The sequence below is a fragment of the Lepisma saccharinum genome, chromosome 2, assembly GCF_977018435.1.
Source record: "Lepisma saccharinum chromosome 2, izLepSacc3.1, whole genome shotgun sequence".
Lineage (NCBI taxonomy): Eukaryota > Metazoa > Arthropoda > Insecta > Zygentoma > Lepismatidae > Lepisma > Lepisma saccharinum.
The window spans coordinates 120,415,751-120,433,521 of NC_139230.1; the positions used below are offsets into that span (position 1 = coordinate 120,415,751).

Below are 17,771 nucleotides of genomic sequence, written 5' to 3' on the forward strand. Positions count from 1 at the left end.
CAGTGCTAAAGGTGGCCATTTCGAATAATTATTTGTGATTTTGGTTGTTAATGCATCCATGCACCTCATGTTATTCTGATATTACAATATCTATCACCATTTTGTGTCTATTTACTTACAACTTTGGGACAGTATTTATGGTAAGACTAGGTACTTTGTAAATTTTGTTTTATGGAAGAATTCTGGGACATGTTAAGATTTAAGATGTCCGTAGCACAGAAAATTTTATTGAAAGTGGTGGATAGAAATAACGTGGTATTATAAGACAATTACTCTCATGGTAAAAGAAAAAAAAAATCAACCTTAATAGATTCTTACAATCAAGCTACATAAAACCACAATTATTTTAAATGTTACGAGTTTACTTAATTCGCCTCATTTATAAGCAGTGTATAAGGCCACTTACCTCATACACAGCAATCGAATTTCCATGGAGGTTTATGTCACGAAGGCCAGATGTTATCAGTATGAAAACACGTGACGTTTGTTTCCATTATCCCCCATAATTTGAAAATGTGGTTATGATAACAAATTTAAATAAACACTTTCAATGTGTGGTGGTCTTGTGGATTTGTTCAGATGCGAGCATATAAAGCACTGCATGTAGTTACCTTCAGCAAATCCACTGAAGATGAAATTAGTACTCTCCCAGCAAATTTTCATTCATTTCAGATAATTTTATTTTCGTTTCAGGAAAGCAACTTTCTCTTTCAAATGGCCCAAATCGAGACGTGTGCACATATTATCGACAAAAGGAAAGTAACGAAGGTAAATAAATTAGTCATTACCATTATTAACAATGAATATGGGATATGTAGCACTTAAATAAAATTACTGGTCTTTCCCAGTGGCTTGGTGGAAAAAGCAGTCGCCTAGATATCAGGGGTTTCCATGTTTTCCATTCCCGATAGAGGCACAATGGTTCTAATTTCATTTTACACTATAGGTCCTGTTTAGAAACTTTATCTGAACAAGAACTGAGCTCAAAATAAATTCTGACAAACACACATTTAATATAAAAATATGGGCAAGTTTAACTATTTTCTTTAAATAAGTGTTATTTCATGAGGGGGAGATTTTGTTTGATCTTCTTTGTAATAAAAGTTTAATATTGTGATATAGCTTTAGAAATATACACACCGTGTCGAGATAACAGGAACCGCACACGCAATGACACTCTTGGGCGTACATTATTTACAGTGACGTGCGGTGACGTCGACACTTGGGGTAGCAATTAGTGGCGTTCCCAAGGGTGGTTGGTGTGAGTCAAAACCTCTCACCTCTTTAGGACCCAGTATTCCTAAAAACAAAACGTCAAAGACAGGAAAATATTGCAAAATGAGGAATGACTACTAAAAAGTACACGAAAACTCCCACTTCCTTTCGAAAAAAACAACAAAAAAACATTTGGTTTTACAACTAAGCCAGAGATCCCGGGTTTGAATCTCGGCTTGGTCATGGGTGTTCTTTGTGTGTGACCCTTCATCAATTTTATCGTATCATCTTCGCGATTAGCTGGCTAGAGGCGTAGAGAACATGTTCCTTTCCAACCACTAGCTTTGCTCACACCTATTATCTCGGGGCGATAGAGACGGCACCGGGTGATTGGTAGATGGTTAATTTAAAGACTGTCGTCTCGTTGCACTCATGTTTAATGGTATGCTATCTTAGGGGATTGTACCCGGTAAGGCAATTACCAGTCACTCACCTTGCTCAGCCGTTTACCTCGTCATGTCGACTCCAGGTCGATACAGTCCAGTTGTACACTTTACGATTGACAGTCGATGGTAGCAATAAGACCAATGAGAGGGCTGAGACGTTGGGTCTCTCTCTTTTATACTCGGAGGGACATGACCCCCGAGTTGATGCAATGCTCCTGCCAAGTTTGAACACACGTATATTATACTGAGTTGGGTCTTGCACTCTTACCCTACCGTCTACAATATATACATAGCCTATATGTTGATGAAGTATAATGAGTGAAGTTAGAGAAGATGTTCGTTTAATGCTCTCTTCCACTGTTCGATAACCTTCCTCCTTCATCGATTGCCTCCAAGTTATACCAGGAATGCGTTGCATTCAATGTTGCTACAATACTTAAATCGTACAGGATGTTACGAGAGAAGCCTCGCCGATAGAGGACTGGAGGAGTAACAACCTCTTGTCCGGTATGAGTATAAACGCGAAGTCAGGAAGGACATCGCTCTCATTCGCTCACAGGTTTATTCTGAATATACTTCGATCACGCAGGACAAGTTGGTCAGAGTCGAAGTTTGGACTACGACACGATATGGACACAACATATATATCTTTATCTTCTAGAAGACTCTACAAGAACTTCGGGCAGGTATGATAGTGTGGAGAGAGCATTCTTACTCACTTATAATTCATATTTTCCTTCATTGGCCAGGAAGGGTCGCTTTTGAATTAGTTATGAACCATAAACCTCTCGCTTTATTATTTGGTACATCCCGGTGACTCTTGATCCTCGATCTATATTTGAGTCACACTTCATGGTGAAGATACTTTTGGCTCTCTCGTAATTTTGTACACTTATAAAATCCCCGCCCCACTAACACTCCCCCCGTACAACTTTGTACTGTTTAAAATAAGAATAATCCCTCAACTAACACTTCATAATGGAGACGCCTTGTCTTTTTCATACCATTTTGTATACTCCCGTGCAAAACAGTCCTAAATTTTAAGGAGTTTTTCCAAGTCCCCAGATTTTTTTTTGTTAATTAACCTCACTCGTCGAACATTTTCATAGCGTTCCAATCGTAAAGTTCAATTGCAAAATGCTACTAATAACTATTTGAATTTGTTTAATGACAGCGTTTCGTTTTATCCTGACGTAATGTATACTTGCTACGAACTTATCCCTTCCCCCACTTGTTTTTCTTCTCGCATAAGAATAACGTAAGAATATATCACAATTAGAATTGAATGAAGAACTAGACCAATCCCTAGGCCAAATACTAGAATTAACCTCCGCTATTACAGAACCCCGCCCAACCATCAAGTCCCCTCTGTATTCTCATCTCGTGCAACTCGTTCACGAGCAGCACAAGTTGAATATCACCAATATTACAAGAACTTGCAACACCCAAAAGAATACGTAAAGCACCCGTAACCAGTACTCCCAGTGACAGACCTTCCGATTCACCCCCAGCAATGGCCAGAATACCCAAAGCGTTGTATCCTCACGACTTTAGCGGGCAAAATCCTCAAGAAATCGAGCAATTTTTCTTCAAATTTGAGACGATTGCCATCGCGACCAACTAGAATGACCCTAAAAGGAAAACTCTTTCTGACAGACATAGCTTTAACTCACTTCCAGGACATTAAGACAAGACCAACCTTTAATGACTTAACATACGCCCACATCAATAATGAACTCAGTACGTTATTCAAGGGAGCTTACATGCCAAGTCAGCCCGTACAGATAGTATTAGCACGAAAACAGTTGCTGACTGAGCCCATTCATACCTATGTAATAGCAAATAAATCTCTAGTATGCAGTGCTTTCCTGAGGCATCCGAAGAACAGATTATATCATATATAATAACTGGATTGCGTTCAAAATTTATTGCATGCTTAACTAACAACACATTTTTTAAAAAACAGAAGAACTGATTTCCCATTTACAGAATTTTAAACGTCAATAAACATTAATACAGACTCGTTTAGTTAGACAAATAGAGAATGCGCTAGCACAAGCAAAATACACCCAGTCAGTGAAAACTCTTTCCTCCTTTCCCGTCTATTCATTCACAGCACAGCAATACATCTACTCCAACCGCATATTCAAATACCCAGCACATTATAAACAGCGGTCAAAGTCCACACCCTTCAGCCCCACAGTGTAATCAATGTGCAATCTACGCACCACCTCAGGCGAATAGCATGCGTTGTCACTCAGTTAGTTCCTTAAATCCCAACAGCGCGGAGTCATAAAAAGTGACAAACAACGAAGTCAGTCACAATACTAATCCAGCGGTCAAGGTCTCCCCGATGGCGCAGTGGTAGCGTCGTCGCCTTGTAATCAAGGGGTCCCGGGTTTGATACTCGGTGGAGGCACATAAAGGTTCGGATCCCACTTTAAACTGTAGGTCCAGTCCCGATTAGCATTACTGTGCATAAAATGGACATTACATACCAAATCAATCCAATCCATAATGCTAGCCGTCGAAAAGATAAACTTAATCCAGTAGAAGAGATTACGAACCAAGTTCAGAAATTATGTCTCTCCGCAAAAGAAACACAAATTCCCAGCTCCGTATTTGACTTTTGCGCGAATGTTTTGGAATTCGCGCTCAACCCTAATAACCCAGCAAATAACAGGGATCAAAGATCTAAAAGTGAGGGGGAAATCAACAATTCCACTCACAGAAATCACTACAGGGCTAATAAAAGAGGACAATATCGGGGAAACCAAATATCTAATTGAAGGGGGGAGAACAGAAATACTGCTAATCGCGACAATGTGGATAAACCACCCTGTGTGTTTTACAATAGGGCCAATCACGAAAGTTCTAGGCGTTTTTTAAAACCCAGATGAGGCTAATCCGTTAAACTAAACTCATTTTCGGTGTGCAAGAACAACTCCGAAGACAAATTCAGAACAGATCAGTTCCAATAAATGAGAAGAATGGGTTATATTTCATTAACACCAACAATCAGGAAATTCAAATTCATTTACTTGTAGACTTGGGTTCTCAATTTTCCATTTTTCCCAGATAATTACTCCCGCCCCAAGTGAAAACATACAATGTGAACTGCAATATTCAGTGTGTAACTGGGATAAAACTACCCGTTTCTGAGATTGTAGCATTCCCTATTATAATTGGTAAATACAAATATTCACATCCCTTTAGAGTTGTAGAATCAAAAACCCTTCCTCATATCTTAGGTTGATTGATTGATTTATTTATATGTTGTTTTAAGTCCACTTTATGCACAGAAAGACTAATCGGGACTGGGCCTACAATTTAAAGTGGGATCCGAACCACTATGTGCCTCCGCCGGGTATCTAACCAGGGAACTTTGATTACAAAGCAAGGACGCTACAACTGCGCCATCGGGGAGGCCCTCCCATCTTAGGAAATGACTTTTTTAAAACACAATTACACAACAATACCATTACCATTATTCATTTAAGGCATATATCAAAGTGGAATATCTACAAAATTAAACAAACTACTCATACAGTGTCACATGACATATTTAGTCAAATTGAGAATGTAAATGAATTTAAAGGTACAGCTACAGTCAAAGAAATAGTTCAAATTAATCCATATACCCTTCGATACCCAATGGAGGCACATAGTGGTCCGGATCCCACTTTAAACTGTAGGTCCAGTCCCGATTAGCCTTTCTGTGTATAAAGTGGACTTAAAACATCAAATCAAAAAATCCATATACCCGAACATACATTAACATGTCCATTTTCCCTTCCCCACCTACCAAGAAAATCAACCCTGCTTTTCACCCCATCTAAATCAAAAATGGCTAAATTTGCTATTACAATTCCAAATGCTACTGTAAATGCAATTTCATTCATGCAATCATCCCTAATGACACTCCTGTTAGCTTATAAATGAACACTCCCATAAGTGATATCTCATTGTGTCAAATTTTGGATGACGTCACATCTGTTTGGAATCCTGCGTGTAATGAGGTTAAATAATCATATACTTGTAGTAAAAACAGTACAGAAGACCAACAATTAAGTGAAAACCAGCAAAAGTACGATCCTTCCCTGCTTAACGTCAATCCAGAAATACCACCAGAAGACAGAGAAAAAAATTCTTAAGCTAGTATACACGTACGCAGAAACATCAATTTACCTAGCGATAGGTTATCTAATACTAAAATCTCGAAATATGATATCAAACTCATAAATAACACTCCTGTATACGTTAGACCATACCCTTTGCCATTTCACTACCGTCAACCCATGAAAAAGAAAATCAACAACAGAGCAAGGTTGTATGCTCATTGTATGGGCAGTTCTTATAGATATCCAGTAGTATTAGTAAAAAATCTGACGGCTCTCTTAGGCTAGTGACTTAAGACAATTGAACATGGTCATTGAACCGATCTCACTTCTGACCAGAGACATCACGACGATTTTGACAGAAATGTCTGGGAGAAAGTTCTACACAATTTTGGATTTTTCTAGCGGTTTTTTCAAAGTTGACTTATCAGAACGTTCTAAAGACATTACAGCATTCTCAGTCAACGACCTAGGCTCATTTCGCATTTAACGATTACCCCAAGGAACGTCCACGAGCAGTCAAGTAATGGAAAAAAGTAAGTGAAGTAGCATTACAAGGAATAGATAGTTCTGAACTTTCAGTGTATACCGACGATGTCATTTGCTATTCTCATAGCCCTCCTTCTATGATCAATTTAATTGAAATAGTGTTTCAGAAGCTTCGCAAACCCAACCTTAAACTTTCTCCACGAAAATGCCAGTTTGCTTTCACTGAAATTAAAGTTCTTGGGCATTTAGAATCGATGCACGGGTTTAAAATCTCTCATCACATTTTGAGGGTAATAATTGACTTCCCCCCTCAAACTAAGAAGAAATCACGTTCTTTTCTTGGCCTTGTCAATTTCATACGCAGACTAATTCAAAATTTTGCAGGACGTACTGAATGCGCATTTAAGCTACTCGTAAAAAATGTAAAGTTTGAATGAACAAATTAACATCAAAAGATTGTTGATAAGTTTTTTAAAAAAAAACCACCTCCGCCCCTATTTTTCGCGCATACGACCCAAAAAGGTCTTCACTCGTATTTGTGGATGTTACTACGGACGGATTAGGTGGAGCTTTACTTCAACGTGGCGATGAAGGTATCCTTCATCCTTGCGCATATTGTTCAAAATCCCTCACCAACACAGAAAAGAAAGTAGACATATTTTCATTAGAAGTAGCAGGTGATTATTATGGACCGAAAAATTTTAAATTCTTCCTTATCAACCATCATTTCACAGTGCTGACTGACAATCGTGCGTTATCATATCTACGTACCACTAAAAATCTATCAGGAGTTTTGGCGCGCAGCATTATTCTTTCAAAGCTTTGATTTTGATATTATACACATTAGGTCCGCCCAGAATGGCCCAGAATAGCCTACCACTCACGAATACAGAGAAGAAACGCGACGATGATGATGACAATGATGATCAAAATGAACTTTTTTACCCAGTATTTTTTCTACAATCATAAAATGTTGATATCAAATCAGCACAACGTAATGATGCTCATTTGCAAGAAATCATTCACGTCTTGGAAGGTAATCCCCAGAGTAATCCTAAGTTTGAAAAACATTCTTATTCCTTTGTTTTAAATAACGACGTTTTATACAGAAACACGAAAAAAGGCAGGATTTATAGACAAGTTATGTATCCCACAAGCATTGAGAAAAGATGTATTTCACTTAGTTCATTGCAATTCCATGATGGCAGCACATCAAGGTGGTCACAAGACCTATAACCTCATGTTGTCACGTTATGATTTTCCAAACATGAAAAAGTACGTTTATGATCAAGTTCGTAATTGTATCCCATGTCATATTTCAAGGAGACCACTAGGATCAACCCCCCAAACTCTCCAGACCTCACAACCCCCCCCCCCCGTCTCCCTTCCTCTTCGCCAAATACACATAGATGTTTGTGAACCATTAGTATCCTCTAAGAAAAACAAGGATAAATACTTTTTGTCAATGATAGATAGCTATACTCGGTACTCTATAACTACCACTTTGCCTAATCGTGATGCACAATCTATTGGTTCGGCATTAGTAGACAAGTTTCTTCTTGTATATGGAATTTATCTAGATCGATCTTCATCGAACTCGAGTATATTGATAAAGGAGCTCGCAAATATCACTGGTACCCAGTTGCAATATATCGACACCGCTGGTCACTTCAGAAATAGATTAGCTGAAGCATCATTCAATTACTTGAAGAACATACTTACTTACTTACTGGTCGGCGCTACAGTCCATGTAGGTCCTTGGCCTTCCTGACTACCTCCCTCCATTTGTCTCGATCCTCTGCTTTTCTTCTCCATCCCTTGACTTCTAATCTTCTTAAGTCCTCCTCCACGTCCTCTATCCATCGTTTCCTGGGCCTACCTCTTCTCCTTCTCCCTTCCGGTTTTCCATTGAATATTTTCTTGACAACCCGTGCTTCTTCCATCCTCTGAACATGCCCAGCCCATCGTATTCTACCCTGTTTGATCTTCACTACAATATCTGGCTGGTTAAATAATTCCTGTACTTCCATATTTGTTCTCATTCTCCATCCCTCTTTATCTCTTACCGCTCCAAATATCCTTCTCAATATTTTCCTTTCCCACCTTAACAACCAATCTTCCTCTCTTACCGACATCACCCAACTTTCTGAACCATACATTACTATGGGTCTTAATATTGTTGTATATATTTTAATTTTTGTGTTCCTACTAACATTTTTAGATTTAAACACATTTTGCAAAGAAAAGTAGCATCGATTTCCACTTGTTATCCTTTCCTGTATTTCTGTAGCTGTCTTGTTATCTGCTGTTATTATTGAGCCCAAATATTTAAAGGCTTCCACCCTTTCATATTCTTTTCCATTTATTATTATGTAAGGTTCTCTTCTGCCTCTTTCTGGATTTCCCATCTTCATATATTTTGTTTTATTTGTGTTCACTTCCAGTCCTAGTTCTTGAGCTTTCTCTTCTAATACTTGATAACTCTCTTCCATAGCTTGCTTACTCCTTGCTATTAAAGCTACATCATCTGCATATGCTACTATTTGTGTTAGTCTATTTAATATTGTTCCTCCAGGGTTGATTGGTAGTTGTCGGATTACTTTTTCCAATGCTAAATTAAATAGTATTGTAGAAAGTAAATCTCCCTGTCTCAGTCCTTTCTCTACTTTAAACATGTTTGTCATTTCCTGTTCTACTCTGACTTTACATTCCGTTGTCTTCATTGTCATTTTTGTCAGTCTTATCAATTTCCTTGGGATCCCAAACTCTTTCATTATACTATAGATCTTATTTCTTTCCAAGCTGTCGTATGCTTGTTTAAAATCGACATATAGTTGGTGAAGTTCTTTTTTATACTCATAGAATTTCTCCAACACTTGACGCAGTAAAAATATCTGGTCCATCGTGGAGCGATTTTTTCTAAATCCTGCTTGGTAATCTCCCATGATTCTTTCCATCCAATCTTCCAATCGTGTTGCTAAAATTTTACCAAATACTTTATAAGTTCCATCCAGTAGCGTTATTCCGCGGTAGTTTTCACACTTAGCTTTATCCCCTTTCTTATGTATCGGGCATATTATTCCTACTGTCCAGTCTCTGGGCATTTCTTCTTTTATCCAAACTTCTTCTATCACTTCATATATGGCCTTCTTCACTCTTTCTCCACCATATTTCAACAGCTCCGATTCTATGCCATCTTCTCCTGGCGCTTTATTATTCTTTAGAGACTTTATTGCATCTTTTACTTCCTTTAAAGTTGGTATTATCTCTTCCTCCTCTTCCTCACTTATTTCTTCCTCTTCATCACTTTTCCCCTCTTCTTTATCCTCCTCATTGGTTCCGTTAAGTAGTTCGCAGAAATACTCCTGCCATCTTTCCATCATCTTTCTTTTGTCTCCAATGAGGTTTCCTTCTTTATCCTTGTAGAAAACCGCTCTAGGTTGGTATCCTTTCTTCAGATCTCTTGTTCTCTCATAAAACTTTCGTATCTCATTTCTATCTTTCATTTCATCTAACTCTATTTTATTTCTCTCAAACTGTCTTTTCTTAGCTCTACATGTCTTATCTGCTTCTCTCCTCCTCTCTATATTCTTCCACTACCTGTCTTGTTCTCCGTTGAAGCATCCTTTTTCTGGCATCGTTTCTCTCCTGTATTAATATTGAGCATTCTTCATCAAACCACTGTTCTCTCTTCTTGTTTTGTTTCTTTCCCAATGTATCCTCTGCTGCCTTACCTATTACTGTTTTTAGTATTTCCCACTTACATTCTAGTTCTCCTTTCTCCCATATATCCTTTTTGGTTTCTAGTGCCTCCATAAGTTTTTCTTGGTATTCCTCTCTTACTCTGGAATTCCTGAGTTCCTCTACATTATGTTTCATGTTCTTATTTTCCTTTTTTGATCTTTTCACATCAATTTTCTGTCTATATTTGATTCTCACTAGACGGTGGTCTGTGTCACCATCAGCACCTCTACAACTACTGATCTCCATAATATCTGTGGCATGTCTCCTGTCTATTATAACATGATCTATTTGGTTTTTTGTGCGGCCGTCTGGAGACACCCAGGTCTCCTTTTTTATGTCTTTTCGTGGAAGCCAAGTACTTTTAATTACCATTTCCTTACTGCTTGCAAAGTCTATCAATCTCATTCCGTTATCATTGCTTACTTCATGCAGGCTTTCTTTGCCAATTATGCTTCTGTACATCTCTTCTCTTCCTATTTTGGCGTTTAAGTCCCCTAATATGATTTTTACATCGTGTCTTTGTACATGATTTATTTCTTCTTCTAATTTTGAGTAAAAAGCATCTTTCTCCTCCTCCTCTGCTTCTTCTGTGGGGGCATACACACAAAACATTGTGATATTGAAGAATTTTGCTCTAACTCTGACTGAGCACATCCTATCATTAATTGCTGTAAAGTTAATAATACTTGGTTTAATAGACTTTTGGATTAGGAAACCTGTACCATTATTACCAGTTTCTCCTCCACTATACATCAGTATATGTTTTCCAGACGTTATCATTCCTTGTCCTTTCCAGCGTGTTTCTTGTAATGCTAACACTTTCACTCCATATTTTTCTATTTCTTCTCTTATTTCTCTCAGCTTTCCTGGTCTCTTCAATGTTCTTACATTCCAGGTTGCGAGCATTATATCGGTTTTCCTTCTCATTAACCTTTTCTTTCGCCGGGTCGTCAACATATTATCCAATCTCCTCCGAGGCAATCTTGTGGTATCCGTAACAAGTTCTTTTGACGGGGTAGGGGAGTTAACCCTACGCCCAACCCCCAACCTGGAGGACCAGGATTTATTTAGGGTTTACTCCCCTAGGTAGGTTGGTGTTGCTTTGCCTTCGGAGCCCTTCCTACCCCTTGGTTTTCTGTCAGGGTATCCTTCCCTTAGCCTTTGGGGATCCCTCCCCTCCCTGCAAGGCAGTAGGGGCTGTGCTTATTTAATGGCGGCACTTCTTCGCCATGTCACAGTGCTGTCTTTGGGCATTTCTGGGTTTTAATGGGAGTGATCCTGCCACAGATCACTCCCTCCAGACCCTGGTAGCACTGCCGCCTCGGTCCGGGACTGCTTATTTGGTTATTCGCAGCTAACCATCATATCTGATGGCCATTCGCTATCCGCCACCTGCGACCCGCCCAGTAGCTGAGGCCCGCCCTGGGACTTGAAGAACATAATGAGGATATATGTACTAGAAAAACAGGATGAATGGAGTAACTATTTGGCCAACGCTACCTTCAGTCATAATATTAGTCTTCATTCAGGACTGGGCCACACATCTTACTATACATTATTTGTTAACCATCCCAGACTTTTGGCAGATGCTGTACTTCCTACAAACCCTGACAATATATCCCTTTCAAACGTCCAGAGACTCAAACAGCTGACATCCATACGAAAGACAGCGCATGACAACCTTCACAAACGATTTGCACTGCAAAAACGCTATTCAGACAGACTCACGTGTCAGGTTGAATACTCACCAGCACAGCTTGTTTGGTTACTGGACTCGACTCCAACCCCTGGCGTCTCAAAGACGTTTGCTTCTTCGTATAAGTACAAGGGCACTATCAAACGCAAAATAGATGAGCTCTCGTATGAGGTCACTTTCATTTCTGGATGTGGGAAACCTAAAACAGACGCAATCAATGTATCTCGTCTAAAACCTAGGTATGATGTTAATAATTGAACACTCCTGACGAAATCCCTACCGCACTGTTTCCCCTCCTCCTACTTTTTACACCTCAACTGAAATTTTCTTTATTCCCATATTCCATTTCCGCATCACTTTGTCACGCAAAACTCCCACCCGTTATCATTGCACGTTTGAAAGATACCTTTCCTCCCCGCAGAATTTCCCCTCCCCCTCCCCCTTCCCCTCGCCTAACGAACTCATGCTTCAGAAAGTTAAAACAAAATAATATTTTAAGACTAATGAAAATTTCTCCCCTCCCCAATGAATATTTGTAGATCACTTGCTTACTTTTTTAATTATTCATTTCATTCTTTATCATATTGCTCAAGTTAATCAAATGTATGAATACTCCACATAAGTCAAAATTAATCAATGAGTTTTGATTTGACTCACTGCGTATCCAGCGAGGTTGGTATTCACGGCTTTGTTTTTCTTTTTCATTCGCTGGTACATTCTACGCTTCGAAAGAAAGAAAAAACAAGAAATGAAGTCAGGAAGTAAATAAGCTGAATTGGCAATCCTTGCGTGCTAAGTCCTTAAGTCACGGTTGCTAGGCGAACTGCTTACATTTGTAAATGCCAGCACTGAAAATGGATCACTCCTGTCATAATAAATAGGTTCAAGCATCTTATTCTTACCAACATTATGTAATTTAACATTTACCCACATTTTATGTAACTTAATGAAACGTTCACTCCTTAGAATTATCCCCGTGTTTTCTTTCTCATTTCACCAGTCCACCCTGTTTTTAACTCTTATGATGTGTTGCTTACAAATCGTTAGGGCTAGACAGGAGCTCGTTAATACAACTCCTGTACAATTACACTTTAAACAATTTACATACCTGTTACTTTACACAAAATACTAAGAGGAAATGCCTAGTATACACACACTAGATTTTTTCTCAAAACTGATTTCCCCTTTTTCTTTTTCCTTGCAGACAAAGCTCTGAGATGTCTCTCACATATTATACAACTCTAACCCTGGTTGCAATTGCTGCATTTCTACTTGTTTAATTTATTCTCTTTTTTAATAATCAGCTTATGCTGCTGTATTTCAACCCCAGCCAAGCCTAAGGCTACCAAATTTTCAGTCAAACTGACAATCAGTTCTCCCCGAGACATCTTTACATAGGTATTTGCACCCCGTCCCTTGTCAGCCTCATCGCGAAGCGCCGCCATTGCCTGATCAAATTCATGTATATATGTATGTATGTATGTGTGTGTGTGTGTGTCCTGTCCACACAGCACCAGAATGAAACTGCCCTCGAAAGATCAAGAAGACCTAGGAAAATGTGAAACATGGATAAACAAAAGAAAATACATACTGTACATAAAACACAAACGTGGTTAAATATCCTTTCAAATATCGTGCAATACGGCGCACGAATAGAATTAAACTAACTACATCGTGATAAACAACGAACTATTCAACATATTTGATCTCTTCTTCCTCTTTGCGTGATTAAATCATGATTATACATAATTTAATGCAGCTCAATCACAAAAGTTTGAATCCCTGCATGGGCATGTGTGTGCTGTGCGACTTTCCCTTCATTAATTTCGTCATATCATCCATCACTCATTCTCATCTTCACGATTAGCCAAAAGTAGCAGAAAAGTGACGTAAAAAATGAAATCAATCAATCCATCAAATTCTCGATACAATAATGATGGTCGTTGCGAGACCTAGGTTACTGGAATGTTAGTGACTGCAGTACATATAAAAATATCATATCACCAAGAAGGGAAAAATTGGATCACACTGTGCAAAAGTTATTTCAGCATTTAATTTTGGTATGCTGATTTCAAATATGCAATCAGTTTTACGCCTCCACTACAAGTTCAAAAATACTCATATCCGGTATGGGTAGATTTTCACATTTTGAGTTGGCAACACTGCAGGCATTTCGCCGCCTACTTTATTAGTTCTACGTTTACCTTCTAACGGTGACGTGTCAGGCTACGTACTTTGTTTCAGTTTGTGAAAACCAGTACATTATAATGTTTTCACTATACTGTGTATGTAATGTTTACCCTACCAACCATAGAATCAACTTTAATCAACAACCAACGAAATATTTTGTGGTGGCTTTGTGGATTCATCCAAACTTAGTCTGAAGGCTGTTCTTCTTCATAATAGGATTCAGTTGCCCTCTCTCATGGAGCATGCTGTATGGGAATCAAGAAGACCTATGGCACCAAGGTAACACTAGAGAAAGCGATCAACTACGAAACACATACTTGGAATGTCTGCAGTTCCTTGCTGGTTTACAAGCAGGTTATACAAAGTTCTGTAGATATTTTTTTACCTCTGAGACATCTCATCAACAATTACATGAAGAAATAATTGCCAAAACTAGAGAATGATAAGAATGGCGAGACTAATGTTCGTCAAACACCTTTAGTTCCACCAGTAAAAATAATTGTATCTCCATTTCACATCAAACTTAGTTCGATGGGGTTCTTGTGATAGTGTTGGACAAGGTGGCACCGTGCCCAAGAGAGAAGATTCCGAAGGTGACTGAGCCTAAAGTAATGACAGGGTTTTTATGGTATCTCAATTAAGCATTCTCCTCAATGACAAGGAATTCAAAGCAGTAATAAATTGAGTTACATCAGCAGCATGGAAATCGTTTGACGTGTGTGTACTGACTTTCTGGGAACTACGAAGTAACCAAGGTATTTGCAACTCTCATTGAAACATACCTTCTGTTAGGGATAACGTTTTCATAAGGACATGATGTAAATGGAAAGAATATACCAATTTAGTTGGGACAACTTGATGTTAGCAGGCAACTATTAGTTTCTCTACAGGAAGAGACAGAGATCAACAAGCAAAAAGCAGCCCAGAGAAGCCTATTTCCAAATGTACTAGTAAGAACATGTACGATTTTTTAATACGTAATACCGTTTATAATTTTTTTCTATGTTTCCAAATATACTTTTTTCATTTTTTTTTAATGTCTCGTGCCTTTGCGGACATTATTGTACCTAAAGTACGAAAGCTTGAAGGATATGTCAGTGTTGTGTGCATGCTGTACATGGTAATGATTTTCGGACCACTCTCTGAATCTAAAAACCGTGTGTTGTGATACTCAATTTTTCAGGCAATATCTGAGATCAGGACATGCACTTTAGCATAAAACACCTAATTTCATTTGCAGAAAAATGTTAAAATTTGTTGCACAGTGATATCGGAAACAGTTTTCTGCGTAAGGTGTAGATAAATTATACAGACACAAGAAAAGGGAAAAAAAAGTTGTCACTTTTCCCTGTATAAAACTCCTAAAAATATATTTTGTCTCTGCAATTTGTCATTTTCCTACCTCTAGATTAATATCAGTAATTTTGATAATAACATGTTAACATAATTTTTCTTTCTGGAAATTTCTATTTACAAATTAACTCCCATTTACAGGTTGTTTTATATACTTACTTTCATACATTACACATCATTCTTAGATGTTTTCTAGGTATGTTATCCGATAAGTAATATGAAAGTAACGTTTAAAATTAAGTGGCATATTTATATTATACGCGTTAAAATAAGGACGGATTTTTCATTCAAAAAGTATCCAGGCACTACAATTTTCTAATAACTTTTCCAATCAGTAAAAAGATATGACAATGTGTTTCTTATCAGTCTTTACAGGCTTTGTTGTTCATAAAATGCTGTCAAATTGGTTGGGAATACACTGGTATGTCCAACAACAAATTATTTTGTTGCGAAAACAAGAGGATTGCTCCGTGTGATTATGGACCAGGCCATCAACAGGATATTCCCTGATTCCCAGAACGCTTTGTTTTCTAATGTCTCTACAAACAATATTACGACCAACTGAAAGGATATTGTTCTTTTTATATGATTTTTGTAACCAAGTTATGCCTAAAATATATGAATTATGAATTCAACTAATGTACTGTTCTGTTTTAAAGTAAAGAAATATAAAAGTTTAACATTCAACCTTTACTAGGAAACTTTACTCTTAAGTGATAGCAAATCATACAACAGAAGGAAAGAAGACAAAAATTTTGAAAAATGTCCAAATAACTTTACCATTCTGTGTTTCGCACTAGGTTACATTCAAATTGGTCCAAAGCTTTGAGGAACCTTCGAAGAAATTTTATTTTGGAAAATTTGGGTAACGATGTAAAGGATAGAGTAACAAGTTGTAAATTGTTTAAACTAGCTAAGGAACAAAATAAAACTAACTCCAATGGGTGCCTTGTCATCAGAAATTATTAAGCACCGCTTTTAGAGAGTTGTGATATTTTTGGACCATTGCCAATTTCACTGAATAATTCAGAAGTACAACCTTGGTGACAATGAAGTTCGACCAGATAGGAATACTTGATTACATGCACAGAGGCATAGGCGGTGGAATGAGTGACCCGCAGAAGTGACGCATGTGTGTAAGAGGAGGCGTGTGAGCAGGCAAGACTCGTGTTCCCAGCATGTTGCACCCAAGGTCACGTAAAGAACAAAAACGGGGAACTATACGCGTGACATTGAACTTCGACCAAGCACCAGACCCATACGGAAAATTCCAGATAGTGGCGTATTCGACGGAAGCATGACGTCACGGACACGATAAGGGAGTCCGCCGTATATAAGCGCGTGCTGTGCACCGAGGAACTGCAGTGCATCATCACCATGGCCAGGGGCAAACCTATTGACAACACCGTGAGGAGAAGAGTGGTGGAGTTGCAACGGGATGGACTCAGTGAACGGGAAATAGGGCGCCAACTGAACTTACCCAAGTCAACAGTCCACTGCATCATCAAACACCACCAAAATACGGGTACTACAGAGCCAGGTAAGGCCCCCGGTCGAAAACGCCTGCTGAGCGTGCGTGACCTACGGATATTTAGGCTCTATATCCAGACCAACAATCATGTTTCTGTGGCCGAATTACGACTGTGGACTCGAGAACGCTTTCACATTGAAGTGTCAACCAGAACCATTCGCCGTTACCTACAGCGATGCGGTTACCGAGTGTACAAGGCGAAACGTAAACCCTTCCTTTCCATGTTGAACAAAGGCAATCGACTACGGTGGGCACGAATGTACCGGGGATGGACATTTCGGCAGTGGAACAGGGTTTCGTGGACTGACGAATCCATTTTCAATGTTGTGTACGGGAAAATACGGAAAACAGTCATTTGTCGGAAGGAGGAACAGAATGAAGCAAAATGTTATACACGTCGGGTACAGAAACCGGCGTCAGTGATGGTATGGGGATGCATGACGGCATCTGGGGTTGGCCCACTACACGTATGTGAGGGCATTGTGAATGCACACGCCTATACACACATACTGGAGCGGCATCTTCCCACAGTGCGAAGGCACCTGTTCCACAGGCGGCGTCTCATCTTTCAACACGACAATGCCAGGCCTCATACAGCGCGGCTGACAAGAGAATGGTTGACTCGCCATCACGTGCGAACTCTGCCATGGCCACCATCGAGTCCCGACCTCTCGCCCATTGAGAATGTGTGGCGTGTACTTAAGCGACGTGTGCAACAGAGGGGGCCCACGACAGTGGCTACTCTTATCGCCTGCCTGCAGGAGGAATGGCAGCGCATCGATGTGGAATACCTTGAACGACTCGTCCGCAGCATGCCCCGACGCATTGCCACAGTTATTCGCCGACGGGGCGGCGTCACACCATGGTAAACAGGATACCCTCTAACAGTGGTCGAACTTCAATGTCACGTGTAGATGGACGAAAATGTTTTATTTTGTGTGGACACCATACATTGCTGCGTTGCAGCGGAAATTTATGTTTTCCTTTGT

At 39.1% G+C, this 17,771-nt stretch overlaps 1 protein-coding gene across 1 annotated transcript in view; it reads left to right on the forward strand.

Annotated features, from left to right (window-relative positions):
- Positions 1-15,761, forward strand: part of LOC145983614 (follicle cell protein 3C-1-like) — a 75,588-nt gene extending 59,827 nt beyond the window's left edge. Inside the window, exons 4-5 of the mRNA XM_083116677.1 lie at positions 694-768; positions 15,618-15,761. Coding sequence (XP_082972803.1) covers positions 694-768; positions 15,618-15,761 — 219 coding nt within the window. The remainder of the gene's footprint in view (positions 1-693; positions 769-15,617) is intronic.
- Positions 15,762-17,771: the final 2,010 nt, after the last annotated feature.